The following is a 24159-nucleotide window of genomic DNA, read 5'->3' on the forward strand; positions in this document are numbered from 1 at the left end:
TATTTTTAATTTAATTTAATTTTTTTGTTTTTTTTTAACTTTTTTTTATTATTATTATTTTTATTATATTTTGTTTTATTTTTTCTTCTGCTTGTGGTTTTTTTTTTTGTTTGTAATTTTTTGCTTTATTTTTAATTTTTACTTTTTGTAATTCGATTATGCAAATGCTTTCACGCAAATAGGCATTGGCACATGTTCCCAAGCATTCCAATACAAAAAACACCTAACATGACATTTTTATTACCACCACGTGTAGAATATTGTTCTTGCCTGCAACATATGGTTCACAATTTATGGTGCACAAAGATGGCTACTTGGTATGTCAAGACACAAAATATATGTATGCACGTATGCCATTGACAAAAAAATGTGTGTGTGGGAAAGCACGCGCATGTAGGTTCACGGATATTTACGCTGACACAAACCTATAAATCTTCCGTAAGCCAGCTGCACACTCACACACCTGCAACTACCAACATACTCGTTAGTGTAAGATTTCAAAATAACCTACGATATTGGTCGTATGAAGCTATCAGTAGAACCACTTTATTTATTGCTAATGATGGGCGCAACTTGACGTGTGTCTACACTCACTGGGGGGCCACCTGTTGGCTGTCTCTTTTTTATGGCTCCTTGGCGTTTGCACGTGAAGCAAACTTAATTGGTTGTGCCATATTTTGACAATTCAAAGATATATCTAGACAATTCACAAGTGAGCACAGAAAAAAAAAATACAATGAATTTATTGCCCGTAATAAAGTTTGCACAAATCACATGTGCTTTTGCAAATTAGTTCGATGTGAGTTTGAGTACAACTACTCAACTACTAAGTGAATCGTCTATGCAAAGTTAGTTTGTGACAGCAATGCAGGTGAAATTAGAGAGGTGGAAAAGGAGCAAAACACAAAACAGCCATATCGTTTCAACCAGAAATTTCGCTCTGCACGCGACTCAGCGACATTACCGTAAAAAAATTGGCTGTTGGCGTTGACGTAGTGGTTAGTGGGCAGGCACAGGCACACCGGCGCATTTGGTTATTACAGTGTAATTATAAAATCATATGACTTAATAGCAGTGCCGTTATAATTTCACTACAAGCAATGAAGGTCAAAATGTGTGCACACACACACATGCCCACGCACATACACAGCCTTACATATTCATGTGCGTGCACATATAAAGTTTCGACGTTTTACAAATCCACAAAAGCGCATTGCATGCTTTTAGGCGCACATTTTGTTTGCTTCGGTTGGTTTTAATGTACAGTTTCGAGCAAAACGTAAACCACTTTTCCTACTGAGAACTTAACTAGTTTTGAGTGTGATTTTAAAATAAATGGACTTTAAGCCAGTGCAGTTATTCGCATGAACAAAAACATAACTGAGCATTTTTTGAATTTTTTGTCTGTAAGTTTGTACGGCCCGATCTCCGAAACCGCTAAACGGATTTTGATGAGACTTGCACTGATAGGTAGAGGACATTCCAGGGCATGTTGCATGCTATAAGTGGATCTGGCTTCAAAATATTTATCTAGATAAAAAATCATATGAACTGTGAGGAACATCCTAAAAATTCATTTTTGAATAGTTCATGACTGAAAAACAATGCCAATCGCACTTTGGTCGAACAAATTTTTAGAAGAGTAAAAAAGAAAACTTTTTTGCTAATTTTAATTTTTTTAACTTTCCGAAATTAAAAAATATTAACAAAATACGACAAAAAAATGTTTACTCAGCAGAATTGTAATTAGCGTAGATGAAATACTACAAAGCAGTTGCGATCTTGCACGTCACCACATTGAAAAGCGTAATGAAAGTTGCGAGAGTTTGTTTACAAGTAAGTCAAAATGTTTGCAAGTAAAGTTTGAAATCTTCAAAGTAAAAAAACTTTCAAAGCCCCAGATTCCTCGCGTTGGCGTATTCTAATCGGTTCAAACTCAGACCTTCATTGAGTATGATGATGGCTATTATGGATGTGGGTCAGCTTACTAATGTACGAAGCGTCGCTTCGATCGACTTAAAGACGTGTACCTATGCTATTACTAGGTTAGAGCAGTAGTTCTCACGAAAAGGTATGGGGATCCCAAAACTTAACTTACAAGGATTGCTAGGCAAAGACTCAGCTATTAAGAAAAAAAAAAATAAGAAGAAAGTCATATCAAACACAAAAACCAACAAAAATCAAAACAAAATTTTTCTCAAAATTGTTTTAAAAAAATGAAATTTTTTCTGCAAAATATTTCTTAGTGTTATTTTGTGCTTACTGACATCCAGTTCACACCAAGTAGGATAGCATAAATAGCTGCCCTTGGAAGGAACCAGAAGGAAAAGAACCAAACAGGTGGAAAAAGGAAGACGAGGCTTTGGATTAGAAGTTGACGACCAGCAGTCGCTAATTACGCCCGTATAACCGCTTCAAGCTACTGATGAATTTTACTAGACGTGTGATACTTAAACCCGCAATATCCGCAAGTGCAGCGAAAAAGTGAGAGCCAGATGTCTAAACGAGGAGAGCAAGGCAACTGAGAAGAAGCTGCTTCTGCAGAGGAGGCCTTGAAGCAATCCCAAGTCTCGCCGCATGGACACCTAACGGACAATGTCCGGTAAGGATACCTACCGAATTCGAGAGCTGCTGCTTTGTTCGCCTTAGAAGTTCCCTCAAGGACCCTCGATCTACTTGAGCTAGAAGGATCTCGCAACAACCAGCACTCGCTGAGTTCAGTAACGCAGAGAGCGAAGTCAGGCATTCCCCCGACTAATATCGAAAGCACAAACAACGGGGCTAATGCCCTTATTGCCGCCAACCAATTCACTACTTCATTAATTGCTGCTATCCTCGCTTTCAGTTCAGAGAATAGTTACGCAAAATTTTAGCTCGAGAAATTTTTCTTGATTTTCAAGTTCGAGATCAGTAATATAATATTTCCTTATACCTTCTAGCTCATTAGAAAAATAAAAATATAAAATATTATCCAGCTATAGAAAAGTGCATAAGTTATGCACAAAACTGTACTTTTTGTAATATGCCGTTCATGCCGTTCACGTCAGCAAGTGTAGGCGTAATTTGAAAAATTGGCGAATGTTGAAAGTTTCTGTTTCATTTCCAGTTTTATAGCTTCCATTAGATTTTACGTTTTTTTGTTTCACTTTTTTTGTACAAACTTTTGCTTGGATTTTGTCGATTTGAAGTCATAGTTTTAATTTCAGTTTTGCATGCAGCACCAATACGCCCAGCAATTAAATGTGACATTTTATATAACAATTCCTTACACACACACACACAGTTTTACGGGTATATGTAAGTGCATAATTTGTGGTGTAACTGCTAATAATGAAAGCAAGCGGAAGCCCGTCGGAGGAAGGGATAAATTGTGCCAGTCATTTGGGAATGCAGAGCGATTTAAAAGCGAACAAGAGAAGCCAAATGTTTGTGAAGGAAAGTTAAACAAAAACTATATAAATTAACTACAAAAAATAACAATTTTAGTGCGATTGGAAAACAAGTTATTTCAGATGGGTAGCTGACAGTAGAGACATGCAAAGAGCCAGACAAATTTCCTAGTATTAAAAAAAAAATATATTTTTTATATTTAAAAAATAAACAAAAATAAAATAAAAATAAAAGCAATTATTAGCAAAGTGTAGATAAAAAGTTATTTTCGATGGATAGCTACAAATGAAAAATGCTAGAAAAACCTCCAAAAGTTTCAAAATAACGCTACAGAGCTGATATAACTCGCAGTGATGGATTAAAGATAATGACGCTTGACAAACTATTTAATAAAAAATTTCAGAAAAATTACGAGTATGCAGTGTTGTAGCCCATTAAATTTTGATGCAATAAGGTGCAAGTTTGAAATGGCTCCAAACACTCGTTGATTTTTGACAATTTTTTTATGATGACGTTGTTGGGTATTTTCCTCCATATAAGAAATGTCGAGCATTCATGGAGAAAATGCATAGGCCCGGCAAAATGTACGAAATTTTAATATTTTCACAGATTTTTTCTATTTGTTTACAAGTAAGTCAAAATGTTTGCAAGTAAAGTTTGAAATCTTCAAAGTAAAAAAACTTTCAAAGCCCCAGATTCCTCGCGTTGGCGTATTCTAATCGGTTCAAACTCAGACCTTCATTGAGTATGATGATGGCTATTATGGATGTGGGTCAGCTTACTAATGTACGAAGCGTCGCTTCGATCGACTTAAAGACGTGTACCTATGCTATTACTAGGTTAGAGCAGTAGTTCTCACGAAAAGGTATGGGGATCCCAAAACTTAACTTACAAGGATTGCTAGGCAAAGACTCAGCTATTAAGAAAAAAAAAATAAGAAGAAAGTCATATCAAACACAAAAACCAACAAAAATCAAAACAAAATTTTTCTCAAAATTGTTTTAAAAAAATGAAATTTTTTCTGCAAAATATTTCACAACGAAATAAAATTTTTTATCAAAATGATAATTTCATTATCAAACTTTCAAGGATTACTAAGCAAAGTCTCAGCTATTAATAAAAAAATAAGAAAAAAGAAAAAACAAAAACAAACAAAAATCAAAACAAAATTTTTCTGAAAACTTATTTACATATTTAAAATTGAATTTTTTCTCACAAAATTGTCACAAAAAAATAAACATTTTTCTTAAAATGGGATTCCCGTTATTAAACTTACAGGGCTTACTAAGTAAAGTCTAGCTATCAATAAAGAAATAAGAAGAAACTCAAAACAATTTTTTTTTATTTTGTTCTGGAAATTTTCCACAAAAACAAATTTTCTTAGTAAAGTAAAATATATTCGGTGCTTTTTACATCAATGTTTTTTTTTTTTAAGGATAAGACACATTTAAAAAAGTTTCTCAAAAAAATTCTTAAAAAAATATTTGAAAAATGTCTGAAAAAATTTCAAAATTTTTTTTTATATAATTTTTTTTTTTAAATTTCTTTAATTTAATAAATAAAAAATTTAATTAAAAAAAATTCTAAAAAAATTCAGAAAAAATTTAAACCTTTTTTAATTTACTAGAACTTTTTTTAATTTTTTTAATTTAATAAAAAAATGTAATTAAAAAAAATTTTCAGAATTTCTTTAGAATTTTTTTCGAATTTTGTTTAATTAATTTTTTTCAAGTTTTTTATATACATTTTTTTCAATTTTTTTAATTTAATAAAAAAAAATTTTAATTAATAAAAAATTTAAATTTAATAAAAAAAAATTTTAATTAAAAAAATTCTAAAAAAATCTGAAAAAATTTAAACGTTTTTTATTAAAAAATAATAATAATTAGCGCGTACACTTCTGTTAGGTGTTTGGCCGAGCTCCACCTCCTATTTGTGGTGTGCGTGTTGATGTTGTTCCACAAATGGAGGGACCTACAGTTTCAAGCCGACTCCGAACGGCAGATATTTTTATGAGGAGCTTTTTCATGGCAGAAATACACTCGGAGGTTTGCCATTGCCTGCCGAGGGCAGACCTCTATTAGAAAAATGCTTTTATTAATTTTGCTTTCACCGAGATTCGAACCAACGATCTTTCTGTGAATTCCGAATCGTAATCACGCACCAACCCATTCGGCTATGGCGCCGCCTCTTTTTTTACTTTACTGGAACTTTATTTTTATTTTTTCAATTTAATAAAAAAATGTAATTTAAAAACATTTTCACAATTTTTTTTTATATAAAATTAAAAAAACAAAATAAAAAATTTTTTTTTATTTAACAAAAAAAAAATTAATTCATTTGACAAAAAAAATTTAATTAAAAAAATTCTGAAAAAATGTAAACTTTTTTTAATTTACTGGAACTTTTTTTGTAATTTTTTAATTTAATAAAAAAATTTAATTAAAAAAAAATTTTCAGAATTGTTTTTGCATTTTTTTCGAATTTTGTTAAGTTAATTTTTTTTCAAAATTATTTTTATATAAATTATTTTTAATTTTTTTAATTTAATAAAAAAAAAATTAATTAAAAAAATTAAAAAAAAAATCTGAAAAAATTTACGCTTTTTTTACTTTACTGGAACTTTTTTTTTTAATCTTTTTTGAATTTAATAAAAAAAAATGTAATAAAGAAAATTTTCAGAATTTTTTTAGATTTTTGCTTAATCAAATTAAATTAATTAAAAAAAAATTTAAAAAAAAATTAAAAAAAAAAATTAAAAAAAAAAATTATATGTATTTAAAAAAATGTATACAATTTTTCAGACATTTTTTTATTCAGAAAGTTTTTTTAAGTAAGTCTCATCCTATAAAGAACAAATGTTATATTAGAATGAGAAAAGAACCGAATGTATTTTACTTTAAAAACTCTACTAAAACCTTCAACATTGAACAAACATCCAGTCTATAAAATACTTGTCAACATTTTTTGTTTACTTCTCATTATACTCAATCCTACAAATACGCCATTTTCCAAAAAAATGTACAACAATATTCAGTGTATTTACATCACTTGATTTACTAATAAAAAATACTTGGATCACTAGACTTATCAATTAAAAATATAGATCAATTCACCTTGCACCAGACATCAGTTAAGTACTCGCAACCTAATAAGTTTCTCCAACAAAATGAGCAACAGCTATCCCTACCACACACCGCCACCGCCATCGCCACGGTCATGACCACCATCACCATCCCCACCTCAATCAGTGACGTCATTCCTCTAACTTGTTTACTTGTCCTGATTGAATTGTTGATAAGTGGAAGCCCGCAAATTTGTTGAGTGGTAGTAAATAAAAAAGGATTCAGCTGTTGTACACAAACAACCCACCAACACCCGCCTCTCAACTAAATAAAGGTAAATATGAGAAGTACGCGATTTATTTCCTTACACGCAAAATGCGCGCTTCACATTCTTTGGTGCAACTAACTATGACTTGGGAATGCTTGCAATGGTACAACAAAGGCACAACAAATCAGCCAACCAACTGACAGGTTGGAAATTTTAAAGTTTCGAGTAAAAAAGGAATAAATGAAAGAGAGCAGCAGTTAACCACAAAGAAGACAGGCCAAAATACACGCAATATTTGTGATATTTGTAGGCATATGTTTGTGTATATATATATATATATGCGTGTGTGTGCGTTCTCTGTAAGTAATATAAGCAGAGGAAGCAATCGCATAAAAGGACTCGTTTTCTGGTAAATAGTTTGTGCCCATTCTCAAAGTTATTTAACAGAAGAAAAACCGGATTGGATTGTATTGTTCTGCATTAGGTTGGATTGAATTGGATTTGAAGTAAATTAGGTTTGAGTTAATAAAAACCCCACCACTCTTGCATAGATTCCCACTGTATCTACGGCTTTAAAAAAGGAAGACGTGGAAAACAGGCAGGTTATTTCCAAAGTTAACTTCTCTTTAAACTTTCCTGATTTCTTAATGAAGCAGAAATATTTGACGGATACACCTGTAGACAATGGATCTGATCTATGCTGAATACAACTGACTCATTCAGTCAGACCTTTCGTCTAGCGAATGCCGAAGAAAAACAGACAAATTGCGTTCCCACGACAGTCGGTTCTACGTTGCCGGAATAACTCGGATTTATATTCGATCAAGGACTGCCACTCCAGGAGCGTTCCCCGTATATATATGAGGAATGTTTATGTTGCTTCAACATCAATAACAACAACAACCCTTACGAATAAATCTCCACATCTCACGAAAAAATAACTGATAGCAATTAAATACATTGACTGGTGATTGTCCTAATAAGTAGTCCCGCACTAGTTTGAAAATAGTCCCATTTACCTGCTTATTGCAGGGTAATTATTTTCATACGTAAATTAGTGTGCTGCATTTACTACAATACATGCCACACGCCACATGCCACATCGACCCCTGTCATTTATTCACAACATTGTGTGCAGGCAACGAAAGAAAAACAAGGTAATGTGCGGAAGCAATTCAGACAGTTGGTGGTTCGATTGAAAGTGAGCAGCAGCTAAAGTTTGGAATTCGCTTTTGACATTTAAATTAGTTCAAGGTGGGGCGAGGAAATGTGCAAAAAATAAAAAAACGATTACAACTACAGCTAGAAAAGGGGGCATAGGCATGAGAATAGCGACCAAATATGGCAATAAGACTTTTTTGTTGTTTCAAGTGCAGCGCATTTAGTATTCGTTGTCAACAGGCAAAGTTTTCAGATATCAGTCAAATAATTTTTCCCCCAATGTTGGTAATTTACATATGCATAATTAAATTTATTATACTCTTATTGTTGGGCTGGCACTTTGCCATATGTGACATAAAAATGAGGTAGATACTTTTGTATACAACCCACTTGAAATTTATTGCATGCGATATTTTTGTGTGAACAACGGCAATATGCGTGCGTGTGAAATGAGTTACTCACATACAAATATGGTAATCGGGACCAATTTAGGTATGTGGGACAAAGACGAACTGCTTAATTATGTTCTTGAGCCAAAAAAAAGTTAAAAAGTCACTGAATTTTTAGAAATTATGCCTGCCAACTCGTCAAAGTTGCTATGTGGTGTTCTCAGCCTACAAAAGTTTCACGATATTTAGAAATTATAATAGGAATTTCTGCTTGAATTTATTAAAAACGACATATTCAGTGACATCACCTTAAGCGCCTATATTCTCAGATTAATTTATGTATATTTGCTTAAATTTCTCACTTACTTTGCGGTGATTTGGTTGATGAAAAAATCATTGGTTGACTATACAAAGTTCCTTCTTACTACTTTAGCTCCTGTGACTGAGGGCGTTTCGATGAGCGAATGTTTTGCACTTTATGAAGATTTCCAATTTTTCAACTTTATTTTATTTTTTTTTTTAAATCTGTCAGACAACAATTGTGCATGTTGTTTGAATTTGTTAAAAGGTGGCGAGCGTACACGAGTGGATGATAATTTTTTTAATACAAGGTGGCGCAAAATTAATCACCTTATTGGCAGATTTATAATTTCGAGCGCATGAATCACTCAATGCCATTTTTTTATTTGGTGAAAAAGTTGTTCAAAACCACAATTGAATGATTAATTTTGCGCCACCTTGAATTTAAACCGTTGTAGAGTAAACATTTTTCGAATATTTATTTTTAATAAAAATAGATTACTAATTTTGCGCCACCTCGAATTTAAACTGTTGTAGAGTAAACATTTTTCGAATACTTATTTTTAACAAAAAGGGGTTGATTAATTTTGCGCCACCCCGAATTTAAAATGTTTTAGAGTAAACATTTTTCGAATCTTTATTTTTAAAATGGATGATTAATTTTGCGCCACCTTGAATTTAAAATGTTTTAGAGTAAACATTTGTCGAATATTTATTTTTAAAATGGATGATTAATTTTGCGCCACCTTGAATTTAAAATGTTTTAGAGTAAACATTTGTCGAATATTTTCTTTTTAATATTGTTTATTTTTCAACCAAAGCCACATTAGCCGAATTCTCAAACCTTATAAAAAATTAAAAAAAAAATTCACAAATTTGCATCTAAATTTTTAATTTTGTAATTGGAATGTTTAGAAAAATTTTGAGTATGCTTTTTTGTAACCTATTTAATATTGTTAAATAAAGTGAAAAAATGCTTTTTTGTAACCTATTTAATATTGTTAAATAAAATGAAAAAACATTTTTTTGGAGACGGCTTTGTGTTTTTTATTTCTCAGAAAACCGATTTATAAAATCTTGAGTTGATTCTTGCGCATTTTCTTTCACAAGAAATTCATTTTACAGAGATTGCTTAGCCGCTTAAACCTTGCACTTCATGCTTCTAAAATTTCATGAGAGAAAGCTCTTTTTAGAGACACCTCTTGCGTTTTTTATTTTCCAAAAAACACATACAATTCATGCAAATTTGAGTTCACTTCTTCACTTCTTCACAAAACACAAAAAAAAAAAAATGGGATGATTAATTTTGCACCCCCTGTTATATCTATTTGCAATATTACCTTCATGTCAATAGTCGCAAATACTTCCTTATTTGTAACATTTCTCTTTATATGTCATTATATTGCGTTTATAAATAAATAAATAAGAGGGAGAAGAGAAAGATATCATTCACATTCTTCTTTGCTACTAATATAACATTTAATAAAGCTCGATAAAGCGAACATTTTATTTCATTATTGTTGTTGAGTACTCAAAGCATCACAAGTGTGACGCTTTCCGAAAGGTACAAAAAGAAAAAACAATAAGCGACAACAATAACTAACATCATGCGTATACAATTGTTATGGAGCACGCAATGTTTGAGGGAGAATATTCTCATTTGTCCTCACTGCTTGAGAAGCTAACAAGGAAACAACTATAAGAAAACAAAACGAAACAACAACAAAGCAGCCATAAATAGCGGCAATTCTCTCACAGCAGGAGTATAAATGTATGCACTTAATAAAATTTGAGAATGTACGTGGGTATATTTGTATGTAAATAATAAATACAAAATGTGGCAAATATACTTGCATGTAGCAGAATTGAAGTAAAAAGGCCGTTAGTTGGCACGAAAAAAGGAAATACCAGTAGTAAATTTGTGTGAAAATGTTTCACAAGCAAACTATTTTCCTCACTCTTCAATAAAACACATAACTTTAACAGTAACGAGCAAAACTATGACTTCAATAAAAATTCAAAATTGTTATTTTCATGGCTAAGTGAAACTTTGTTGCTTATTACATAAGTATGTATGTAGGTATGTATACATACCAAATATGAATGTATGTATATATAAATGTATTTCATGTATGTATGTACGAAACACAAAAGTTGGTTCATGAATTGCGAGAAAAAATTAGAATTTTATCAACATCTATGCGATGTTGCCATATTTTCTTTTTCGTGAACTAACAGGAGAAGTAAGAGAAGTAGACGTACATATGTATATGGAAAGGAGAAAATAAGAAATAAAAACTTCTTGTTATACGTACGTACTAATTTCCTTCGAGTACTACCTTGTATTTATGTATATACATACATATATATACGTACAATTACGACTTTCTTTCAGATTTTTTTCATTTTTACTTTTTCATTATACGCCAAATAAGCTAAGAATTTCGCTAACGAAGTTATTTAAATGCATAGGGAAATTGGCGTTTTTTTATGCATCTCGTTAATGAGTGTAATAAATTATACTTTTCGGTACCGGAAATTTAACCTCTTTGAAGGCTAATAACGGAAATAACGCTTCTGGTACAACAAATTTGCATACAACTAATGACATAATTGATAGATGGCTCATAATTCCACAAATTCGAATGGATTTTTTTTTAATTTTTATTTTTATTGCATATTTCTTACTTATATTTTATTAGCAAAGTGGAAACAGGAAAATATTCGAAAAGCTTGTTAAATGTACATCTACACTGAAAAAATTTTGTTTGTAATTACGACCTACAGTTAGTCACAGTGAAAATCGTTCATTTCAATATTTTTGTAAGGTCAACTGAATTTTCCTTTTAATTTAGGGCAGGTATTTAATAGGTTAATTTAATAGACACATATGAAGTTAAGAGAAATAATAGCAAATTCGACATGAAGTCAAAAACAGAAAAAAACACAAAAAACACGAAAAAAAAACGAAAAAATCACCCAAACAAAAAAATGCTTGTAGCGTAGTACACATAACAGACGTGAAACTTTCAAGGCAGACAAAGAAAGAGGGAGAGACCCGAAACAAAATGAGAGAGAGAAAGAATATATATCTAAATAAATTCACAACATTTGCAAAGAATACAAATAGACAAAATTTACAAAACAAGGGAGAAGGCTCGATCGATCTAGGTAAACGCGGAACACAAACCGTGGCAACAACATGCACTGCTCCGAGCGTTTATCACCGGCACAAATGCAGCGATTCCAGGACCGAAGCAACGGTACAAATTACCGCAAGGCAATACCAATAAATCCGACGCCGGAATGGAGACTCTTTATAGTACGCACAAGCGCTAGCCAGGAAACGGAAATAAGCGGCAAAAAGTAGGCACCAAAAAAACAAAAACGTCAGAAAAATTGGGAGCAAAAAACGCCCCAAACAGCAGGCACCAAGGAAATATAACGCCAAAAAGTAGGCACCAAAAACATATTTCCTACAAGTTTGCACCAACAAGCAAGCGCCAAAAAGTAGGCAGTGTTAATTCTCATTATAAATTAGAAACCACAAGGAAAAACTCAGTAAAAATAGCCTAAAGTGTATCTAAGATATATGTAAGGTATAGCTCTCTCTCTCTCTCTCTCCTTTTCCTCTACGTTATATCTTTTTTCTCTCTCGCGGAACGAAAATGCCCCAAACGTTGCATGGCCTTTAAATTTTGCTCTCCATTCCCGCTCATCCATCGACGCCTAAGAAGTTTCACTTCAAAAAAACGAAAAACCTAAGGTAAAAGTATGCAACCTTCATAACTTTCAAAAATTCCTATCGTATGTAACAAACAACTTCAATTGTTTATGATTTAAACACATAAAAAGTGACACACAAAAATAGTCTAAAATTAGTCTGACATTTTCCCTTCCAGGATTTCCATTTTTAGTTTGCTGCGTAGGCGTAGCTGTAACAGCATAAATATTTCTCATAAATATTTCCCATAAATATTTGGAAAATGCTGCTGGAGTTACAGTTTTTAACGGATATAAGTCCGGGTTGCAACGTAGGACCATTTTATTCAAACCACGCATCGTCCATGCCATTGAAGATAAGCACTTTTTCCACAGCATTTTCGAAGAAAAATGGTCGAATAACATCAACAGACCACAATGCGCAGCAAACAGTAACGTGAAGTGCTTCTCAATATATTATCGAGGGTTTTCCTTTAACCGACTTAAAGAGGTTTAACTTTTTTTTGTAAGAGTCCTCATTCTCCAGTAATCAGTCTAAGGTCTTTACAAGTAATTTTGCTTAAGACCTTTTCTTACTTTAAATCCACCTATTTATGTACTATGTATATATTATTATATGTTTTGTGCTTAATATTATATATATTTTTTTTTGTTTTCTAGCTTTTCCACTTACCTCAACAACTCGAATGTGATGCACAAATGCTTTCGGAAATAAGTATAGTCCAGCATATGTATGACATTATGAGATCCATCGGCGTCCTTTTCGCGCAATTCATCGAGAATATTCAATTCTACCACAGCCTGATTGAGGAAACGCCTTTTGTTACGTATAATCTTAATGGCCACATACGTATTGGTTTTGTGATCCATGGCGCGTATAACTTGACCGAAGCTACCCTTGCCGATTACTTCGAGTATCTCATAGCGGAAGGCAATGTGATCGTGCTCGTTCTGGTAAAAGGGAGTATAAAGAATTTTACCAACATTTTTTATAAACTTCTATTATAAAATACTTTCAGATGAGCATAGTTTTAAAATTTGGTGATTGGTTAAAATATATTAATAATTGGTTTTTTAATTTTTTTTAAATTTTCTTTTAATTTTTAAAATTTCTTTAATTTTTCATGTTTTATTTTTTAATTTTTAAACTTTTTTAATATTCGAAATTTTAAATTTTTTCTTAAATAAAATTTTTTTTTTAATATTCTAACTGTATGTAACCCTCAATAATAAAAATATAAAAATATTTATTTAACAAGACCGAAAAACTTATGGAGACATAGCATCCACTTTATTTGGATCAGAATAGGATGATCAAGTCTTGTAATTGGAATTTAACCAAATTTTTTTCATTTCATTTTTAAGAAAAAAAAAAATCTTTAAATCTCTAAATATAATTAATCTTTCAAAAAAACTATTTTTCTTTCAATATAATAATTTTTTCTTCCAAATATAATTTTTTTCACAATAACTTTTTATATTTCCAAATATTATACTTCTTTTCTCATATTTTTGTTTTAATTATTTTTCTAAATTATATTTTTGTTTTCAAAATAATTTTTCTAAAATATAGGTATTATACTATTTTTAAAAAAAAAATTTATTATTTTGAACATTTTTTTTTTAACAACCTAAACATAATAAAGGTTTTTTCGATATTTTTTAAAGCTAGAATCCATAAATTCAGGCCATTAACATAATTTAGAACAAGTTTCAGAAAATACCATTTATCAGTTTTTATTGCAAAGTTGTATGTTCGAGTAAATATTTTTGAAGAAAATTTTAAAAAGTCTTTATTTAATTTTTGTAATCTGCATTTATACTCACAATTTTATAATTTCCATTGTCATCGTCGAAGCCCGCATTGGCAGTTCCGTTCGTTGTTGTTTTATTATAATTTTTGTTTGCATTCTGTCCAAAGTACCAAATTTCCTTGTAGACCTTCAGTTCTTCAAATTCTACATCAGTTAAATAGTTGCGGAACTTTTTGACGAGCTCTAAAAAATATAAATTATTTAATTTATTAGAATAATCAAAATAAATCTGCATTGAAAAATAATTGAAATTAAATGTGAGTTATGAATAATGGAATTTAGTCTTCCATGAGGAATAATCAAAATTAATCTGCAATAATGATTAATCCAAATTAATCGTCCTTGATAAATAATCAGAATTGTTTTCCAATCATGAACAGTCATAATCTGTGATTATTAATTAATCAGCAAAAATTAGTCTTAGATTTAATAAAGAATCAAAATTTATCAGCAATAAGAAATAATAAAAAATATTCTTAAAAAAGGACTAATCAAAATAATCTTCAACCATTAGTAAATAAAATTAATCCGCCTTTACTAATAATTGAACTTCAACTTCAGCGAACAGAAGAATAAATTTTCAACAATGAACAATTAAAATTAATCTTTGAAGTAGTAAATAATCAAAACTAATCTTCAATGAGGAATAATCAAAATTAATATTCAATCAGGAGCAATCAAAATCAATTTTTCTTTATGAATAATTAAAATGAATCTTTAAGCACGAATATTAAAAATTAATCTTCCTTTATGAATAGTCAAACTTAATCATGAATAACGAGCAACAAAATTATTTTTCAATTATGAATAATCAAAACAAGTATTTAATAATTAATAATCAAAACTAACCTTCAATGAGGAATAATAAAATGTAATCTTCGGTCTTGAGTAAAAAATTTTAATCGCTCGTTGTAAATAATCAAAAATTATTTTCCTTTATGATCCAAATAAATCTTCAATAATTATTATTGTAATACAAATTAATCTTCCTCAAATCAGAATTAATATTCCGGCATGAATAAAATTAACCTTCCATCATGAATAATGAAAATAAATCTTTCTTTATAATTCATCAAAATTAATCTTAAATAGCGATTAATTCAAATTAATCTTCAAAACCGAATATTACAACTAATCTTCCTTAATAAATAATCAAAATTAATATTCAGCCATTAATAATCAAATTCAATCTTACATAATTATTGAAAATGAATCACGGATTTAACAAATAATCAACTAATCTTAAACAAAAAATAATCAAAATTAATCTAAGGTTTAATAAATAATCAAAATTGACATTCAAGGATGAACTACAACTTAACAAAGATAAATAGTCTTCAATCATGCAGGATCATTTCTTTACGAATAATCAAAATAATCTTCAATGATTAATCCAAATTGATATGCCTTTATGAATAGTCGAAATCTTTAATGGCGAGTAATCAAAATTAATCTTAGACTTTCACGGCACAGATTTATTTCCAATTGAGCTGGCAAAACTAAGCTCGAAATTAAATTTGAATTAGTTTTTTTTAATTGTTCCGAAATAAAATGCTTAAAAGTTTTTTTTTGCCACCCAATATAGCAATTTCACATTCAAGAATACCTTCTACTCAAATATGAACGAGACGTTATCAATAAAACGGCCCGCGGTTGACATATGGCAAATATAATTTTTTTGTTTTTTGGTAGGGCTGTTATAAGCTTGCATGGCAAATTTCAGCGTGACATGTCACATAGTTTGTTTTCTGTGCTACTGTAAACAAGTCAAGCTCGAGTGTGTTCTACGAATTCTCTTTTATGACTTCAATTGTCTCAAAATGTTTTCCACGGAGCGGCAACTTGAGCTTGGGAAACAGGAAAAAGTCACATGGAGCCATTGCATTTGTATCGCTCAAACCGCTTAACTTTTAATTAGTCAATAACAACTAATCGAAATCTTCTGGCTACTATCCTCCATTTAATGACCCGATTAATCAAAACTAAGATTCTGAAAATAAGCTATTTATCCGAAAGGTAAGTCAGTTCTTCAAATACGCATGAGTGCTAATTAATAAAATCCCAACTTGACGGCACTTTTGTAGCTTTAAATTAAAATAAGTAAAAGTGAAATAATAAAAAGTCACCATTAATTAAAATTGTACGCCTTGCACCTCGCACACTCACACATATGCATTCAAAAATATTTTCTCACGCATTCAATTCAATTTAACTTCAATGTGCGTACATTTGCACTCTCTACTCTCTACACTGCCTTCCTTCCTCACTCTCACTCTAGAGGTTCCTTTACATTTCCATTGCAGTACATTACCGTGTGTCCTTCGGAGCTTCAAACACATGCATGTGCACACACACTCGCGCATATTTACGAGGTGACGCAGTTACCCGTGAACGCTTCACCCGCTCAGCATATTTAAATACGAGAAGAAAACAGAGAAAAAACAGTATTTTTCAATTTATTTTAACACAGGAAATCCATTTGTGTTCGGATATGAATAAAATATCCGCGCACTCGTTAGCCCTGACTAATGGGTATTTCAAATGTATATATAAAATATCTACATAGCTATTTGTACATCAACTTTTAGTAGCGATGAAGGGGGGTAATATGAAAATCCTATTTGCTGTCATTCAACCACTGTTGGCCAACGGCAATCAAAACATACGAGGAATGCAGCTTAATTAATATTTTATATGCTCAAAACGTGGATAATGCCCGACCTTGGAGAATTTTTTTTTTTTTTGCATTTTTTTAGAGAAAATTTACAATAAACATTGGGTAGGTTGAATAGAACGAATATAAGCGGAGGTCACCAAAACAGCCGCACACTGAGACTAGAACTATTTTTAGTAGCGTCACGAGTGTGATCAGAGTGCACGTTCTTATAACGCTTGGTTTTCGTAATATACTTTGACATCCAAAAGGTGTGGGATAACAGCACGTTTTATTTGCTTACGATTTCATTCACTTTCGCTGCTTTTCTGTGATTCTCAGCAGGCTTATGAAAGATTTTAAATGTATGGTAGGCGCTCGCCCAGAGCTTTTTCAAACAAAAATGTCAAAGCATAACTACCGCCGAGCTGGCCTATCATATTTGTGCGTGGCACATAGGTATGTAGGTAGAAGGTCCTGGGCTCGATCCTTAAAGCGAACATTGATTATAAGAACAAAATGACTAGCCGCGATTTCCGCTCGGTGTGCCAAGGTAACCTCCAAGCGCATTTGTGCATTGAAATATCTGCTCATGAAAACTATGATATTCAGACACAACGGCAAGTCTTTTTCTTATTCTTGTAGTCAGACAGTAAACAAGGTCCTAGCCTAAGTGATGGTGCGCACGAAATTGGCCGGGGGAATGCCTGACTTCCCTTTTCGGATGCTTCAAAATACTTCATTACCAATTCTATGCGGGTATCAACCAAAGGGAAAAGCAGGAAAGAGTAAAACTGTTATGCTGACTAGACAGGGTACCCATCCTGTAGTTTATGTAGATTGTGGGTGGTTCACTTTGGCTACCTGTAGTCTGCTCTTGTTGTCGTTGTTGTTGTATAAGTGGGTGAGCATTTCTACGGAAATAATCTCAATAAGCGGCCAGCGTACTACTGCCACTGTTCTCGCATGATGCCTTGTTGATGTTGTTTTTTTTTTTGTTTTAGTCAGATCTATTTCGTGGGATTCAAGTGTAACAGCAAACTTTTTAGGTCTATGTCTGTGTCATGCTCTTGTAGTGCCTCGGAATCAGCTCAGCGAATGCTGGTTGAAAATATTTGCATACAAGATCTTGTGCCTCCGCGTGCACTGAAACCACTCGAAGGGGCTGCTAACGCTAACAAAGTCGCAACTTTCAATGGAGGACAGTGGATCTTTGCCAGTACCCGACCCAATGGGTGACCATGCGAAGAGATTACAAATAATTACAAGCGCTTTTTGCAGCCAAGTCATTTTAGTACCTTTTTCGTAGCAGCCCTGCTTTTGCGGGGTTAAGATTCAGACATGTTCGCTCCCATATTTTAACTACGACTGATGCGGATAGATATTGGTTTTTCGCACGGCAGCGTGCGGTGTTTCTAACCTGAGTACCTGCCGGCGACGGTGTGACTCCACGTTGCTCAAAAGCACAACGGATCAAATCAATGCGTTAATTAGCACCAAAAAAAAAAAAGGATTTACGATACCAATTGGCAGTGTGGAATGGACGCACTAACCATCTGGGTGGGGTTCGAGACCTATGTAAAACTCTGCCGTTCTATGGGTCCTGCACCCGGTTGTAATGCAACTCCACACCGAGCCGAGAAGGCTCTGCCCGCATTTGGGTGTTAAACCACAACCACCGGGATACTCCTTGAGGGGACTGGTGGCCATACCCTAAGTCTCAGAAAAGCACACACAAGGTCCAGCTTATCAACTGAATGTCTAATTCCTTCGATGTCAGAATGCTTCACGCGCATACTGACTTAACAATTTGACATTCCAACGGGTGGTGACTACACCCTTCACATCATATCGCCCATTGATCCAAGTAATCCCCACACCCGCAAGATTCCTAATGTCTCAGCACATCGGGCATTCGCAGAAAACATGCACGCAGTTCTCTCTTGGCGACCCACAAACACATTCCTCACCTACAGACAGCTGCCTCTCGTACCCTTTCCATTTCTCTTCACATACACTCTGTTACAAAATTTTAAATCCGCCTCTATTTTTTTTTCATATTATATAACGCAAAGTTTAAAACTTTATATGAAATTTTTGAAAATTTCATCGAATTTTTCACTTTTCTAAACTTTTACGGCAGTGGCAAGCCGAGTGGGTTGGTGCGTGATTACTATTTGAAAGTGGCCCGACTCGAAGCCTCGGACATGAAACACCAAATGGTAGAAGAAGCTGTTTCTAAAAGCAGTCGCCCGTCGGCAGGCAATGGTAAGCCTCCGAGTGCATTTCGCCTTGAAAAAGCTATTCCAAAAAAAAATCTGGAGTCGGCTTGAAACTGTAGGTCCCTCCATTTGTGAAAAAAAGCATCAAGATGCACACCACAAAAAGGAGGAGGAGCTCAGCCAAACACCCAACGTGCGGTGCAAACGCCAATTATTATTTTTATAAGAAATCCGTTCTTCATTTTATTGCTAGCTGGGTATGAAAATTGCTAGTAAAGCTGAGCTCCCTACTTATTTAATTTATTTTCACATTTCGCTTGGTGTATTCCGTTTTTTTTCTTGCCTTCTTTTGCCATTTGCTTGCAATTTCTCTAGCCGCAGTTATCCTTGACCTTAATATAATTATTTTAAATTTAATTATCAACGACGCGCAGCTGAAGCACAAACTTGCATACGCACCCGACCGTCGGGGTTATTGAATGACAGTGACGCGTATAATTTTACCACAAGCACCAAGTTGCAAAAGAAAAATGAAATAAAATAAAAGCTTGAGTAAAAGTGTACCGGCTGTCGTAACTGTCCTACCATTGAATGAGAGCAAAAGTGAAGCGTCACTCCAGCACAACTGCGGACGGCTGCGAGGATTGAAGCGTAGAAATTGAAATTGTAAAGCAAATAAGCCTCGAGCGTAAATTGCCTCAGTGCATAGCGCAAATATGGTTAGCTGAACTTGAATGAATACCGTTAACACAAAACAAACACAAACAAGCAACTGAAGGGCAAATTCTAGCAAACTGTCCACATACACACGCACACACACACACATCTTTTTGCATTACTTAAGTAAGCGCTTATTTTTTTTTTGTCTTCTTGTTTTGTATTCCTTTTTTGTATCTTTGTTTCACCCACCTGACGGCGTCATCGGCGTAATGCATTTCATATTGTCACTGCTGCCACTGCCGCTGCTGCTATTCGATTTGGTCGATGAGCCCCGCTCGCCGCCGCTTGTCGAGCTGTTGCCATGCGATGAGATCGTTGTCGATGATACTGGTGAGCCAATATTATTGTTACTATTGTTGTTATTGTGACCATTGTTTTTGTTGTTGTTGCTGCTGCTGTTAATTTGTTTATTGGCAATAGTTGTCTGTTGTTGTTGGTTTTTGTTATTTGTATTGGTGTTGCTGTTGCTATTATTGTTGCTGTTGCTATTGTTATTGTTGTTGCCGCTGGTCGGGCTGCGCTGATGATGGCCATTATGATGGTTGTGACTGTGACTGTTCAAATGGTTGTTGTGCACATCAAGGCAACGGCCAGAGCGCGATGCGCCGCGCGCTATACCATTGCCACCAATAACACCACCACCACCAACGCCCCCATTGCACACATTGGGCAGATCGATGCGTGAATTCGAGAGACGATTGTCGCGATCGACAACAGCGCTCACGCGCCGCAATTTATCGTTGTCTATTTGAATCTGCAAAGAGAGAAAGAGAGAGAGAGAGAACGAAATAGTGAGCATGAGTGTGGGAGAAAGTGTACAAGTAAATGTTACGAACAGAGAAATTGAGATGCATGCATTTAGGCGCTTCGAAAAGTAGTTCGGATGCTAATATGCGCAGCAGTGACAGGTTATTAAAGGCGAATTTTCTTCATTTAAATTAAATTAATTTAAATAATTTTAAATATTCATACTAATTGTATTTTTATAAATAACAGGAAAGAATTCGTATTAAAAGAAGAAGAAATAATTTTTGCTACGCAGTGTCAGTAGTTGTAGATACTTTTTGCGTCGCTTTGCGCGCTTATCACGAGCAAATTCTGTTGGATTACCACTTGCACTTTACGCCAAAACAATAGTTTTCTATTTTTTTTAATATTCATTATTTTGTGTGTTAAAGCGCAGCTCATTGCCTAGGTTAGATTAGAATGGTTGCTCACAGCGTGGGTCTACTACGCTCAGTGCCTAGAAACACCGTAAAAGACAATTTTAAAATTTTATAAAGAAAAATTCAGTTCTAGAAAAGTTTCAGCGAACTGTTCATCCCAACACCACAATTTTCAGTTGCAATTTTTAGTAATTTAGAGTTTGAGGGTGCAGTTATGCACAATATTTAATTTTGGTATAATAAATTGCTAAAAAATCTCGTTGATTTTTTGAAGTGAAACTTCTTAGGCGTCCATAGACGAGCGAAAGTGGAGAGTAAAATTTCAAGGCCATGCAACGTTTTGTAAATTTTCGTTCCGCGAGAGAGAAAAAAGATGTATCGTAGAGGAAAAGGAGAGAGAGATATATACTTTATATATATCTTAGATACACTTCAGAATATTTTTCCTGAGTTTTTCCTTGTGGTTGCTAATTTCTAGTGAGAAATAACACTGCCTACTTTTTGGCGCTGGTTTGTTGGTGCAAAATTGTAGGAAATTTATGTTTTGGTGCCTACTTTTTGGCGTTATATTTCCTTGTTGCCTACTGTTTGGGGCGTTTTTTGGTCCGAATTTTTGTATCGTTTTTTTTTTTTGCCTATTTTTTGGCCCTTATTTCCGTTTCCTGGCTAGTGCTTGTGCGTACTATAAAGTGCTATTCATTGCGGCGTCGGTTTTATTGGTATTTCCTTGCGGTAATTTGTGCCGTTGCTGCGGTCCTGGGATCGCTGTGTTTGTGAGGGTGATAAACGCTCTTTCTTTTTATTGCTTTTTTCCTTGACGGCTATGTTTATTTTTTTCCATATAAAAAAATTCCATGCTTTCGTATACATTAAAATTCAATAAGATAAAATACTGCATACTAAAGTGTGTTTCTAGAAATTCTAATTAAACCCCACGGAAAGGGAATAAAATTCTGCAGAAATAAAGTTTTTCTAAATTCCCCTTCCGGGTCAGTGTTCAGCAGATATGGGATTTCACAGGCAAGTATGGATTGGCAAAACATTCTGATACGACCGACACCTAGCCGGTGAATTAAAAAAAGACATATTTATCTAGTCCATATCCGATTCGAATCATGATTACCGTAATTGACATTTTTTAGAAATATTTCGATGCCTGCACCACCTGGCATAGTTCATAGTGCCTATGTCACAAAATGTTCTTATGTAAAATATAGATGGACCACCCTGTATTTATAATTAATATAGTTGCTCAATATTCAAGTATTTACTCTGATACCCAAGCGGCAATTAGGGTCCTAGGCTCTATTATGGTGCATATGGTCAGGGAATGCTGACCTCTCTCTCGATTGGATCGGAATTCTGCGATATAAAGATAATTTGGGTACCTGTTCATAGTGACATTGCTGGAAACTGCGAGGCCGATGAGCGTTCGAGGGATATTCTGAGGATGACCAAAACTCATCTCTCAAATTTCGTGGGCATCCTCACGGTTCACTGTCCGCGGGGTATACATGACGTGAGACTATGGAGGATGAGGTGGAATCATCGCAGCACCTGCTCCTCAGCTGCCCAGCTCTCGCGGGACTAAGATTCAAGCATCTTGGTTCTCACTGATATAGCAAGTCTTGATAACAAAAATCTGAAGAGCTTCATCAGCTGCATAAAGAGGCTTACACAACCGCAAATTAGGCACCGTTCGTGTACCACAAATACTCAACCCTCCCCATCCCTTTCTCTTTCGTCCTTTTTCCTTCACCTCTTTTTCCCCTCTTGCAATGGTATCACAAAGAATGAACCAAATTTCTTTCGTCCAAGTGCGCCCAGTCTCTGGGCAACCATCACTACTTAACCTAACCTAACCTGCTCAATATTCTGTTACGCTTCATAAAACAATTTGCGACAATTTGGGAATTCTACTTACCGGCATTTCGCAACGATCCAACATTTTCCAATATTTATTGAAAATTTATTTAAGATCCTTAAAGGTATGGAGTTAATAGTTCAGTTGTTTTTTCTTTCTAATTTTACCGGACACGCGTACATTTGCGATTTGTGTGGCGAAGAGCTGAAAAGGGAGAAAAAGAAAAAATGCATTAGAAGAAAATTTCATTAAAAGAAAATATAATAAAAAAAAGAACGAAAACACATTTTATATGATTGATTCGATTGATTATTATTATAGAAATTACTATATTATAATAGAAAGTCTAGTATGGGGACTTAAATGGGATAAGATTTATTCTTTTTAACACTCCGTATAACAAAAGCGCAAAAGTGCCTTACGAAGGCGACATAAAATGCCAAAATAATTTGGTCTAAATAATTGCGAAGATTTGAGCGGCCTCGATAGTCTACCGTAAGTGCATTAGCCTGCCATCCCAGAGCTTGTGGGTTCGAATCCCGAGTAAAGCACGGTCCACGCACTTTTCCAAACTTAGCTTCCTAGTCTCTATAAAAATTAAAAAAAAAGCAAAAAACAAAACAAAAAACAGAAAAGAAAAAAAACCAAAAAAAAAATGTCCATTCCTCAACCACAACAACTTTATTCTTCCCATCCTTACTACCGCACATTTTGCATTGTGGCTGCTAAAACAAGCAAAAAACAAAGAAAAAATACACAGTTACATCAGTGGCGCCAGCAAGAGGAAGCGGGCGACCGCGGTAATAGCGCAGACACACAAAATTTAGCGAAGTCCTCAATCATCTGTGCGATCCTTCTGCCAGAAAAATGTGAGACACAGATGACGCTTCAAGCAGTAAAAAGGCGTTCCTAAGCAACGACAGGTGGGCGTTCCCACTACTTTGGACTGGTAGCGGCAGGCTTATCACCTACCCTGACAGAAATCAAAAATAGAATAACTAAACCCATGCAAGACTGAGTCTTGTCGTGGCCCTATGCTCCCGAGTGGACTGAGCACGGAACAAAAAAAAAATTGCGAAGGATATTGCGCCAATGACATGAAAAAGCCTGCGGTTTATTATGCGATTTCTGGTTTAAGCTCATAAAAATGCCAAATATATATTTTTCAGCACTTTGTCCAGCTGCTGAAAAAGTTTTCAGACCATCTGAATACAGTACTTGGCCATCTAAGCACAAGAACTAATCTATTTTCAGTCAAATGCTGAGTATTTCTCTTTATTCAGTTAAGCACACTCACACTGGCGCATTTTATGCCTTCGGCAACCCTCACTGAAAGTTTTCAACACATATTTTCGTAGAACATTTAAACGTCTGCTCAATTGTATTATTTAAACTTACTTTTTGGAATTTTCCTAAAAGAGGGG

General features: G+C 33.8%; 1 protein-coding gene across 1 annotated transcript in view; it reads right to left on the minus strand.

Moving 5' to 3' along the window:
* The window catches only part of LOC129249079 (dual specificity tyrosine-phosphorylation-regulated kinase 2), a 173514-nt gene that overhangs the window by 59639 nt on the left and 89716 nt on the right, over positions 1–24159 (minus strand). The window contains exons 2-5 of the mRNA XM_054888704.1: positions 22796–22939; positions 19895–20459; positions 14124–14293; positions 12970–13247 (exon numbers count right to left, since the gene is read on the minus strand). Of these exons, the coding sequence (XP_054744679.1) occupies positions 12970–13247; positions 14124–14293; positions 19895–20459; positions 22796–22819 (1037 nt within the window). The 5' untranslated portion in view covers positions 22820–22939. The remainder of the gene's footprint in view (positions 1–12969; positions 13248–14123; positions 14294–19894; positions 20460–22795; positions 22940–24159) is intronic.

The sequence above is a fragment of the Anastrepha obliqua genome, chromosome 5, assembly GCF_027943255.1.
Source record: "Anastrepha obliqua isolate idAnaObli1 chromosome 5, idAnaObli1_1.0, whole genome shotgun sequence".
NCBI lineage: Eukaryota > Metazoa > Arthropoda > Insecta > Diptera > Tephritidae > Anastrepha > Anastrepha obliqua.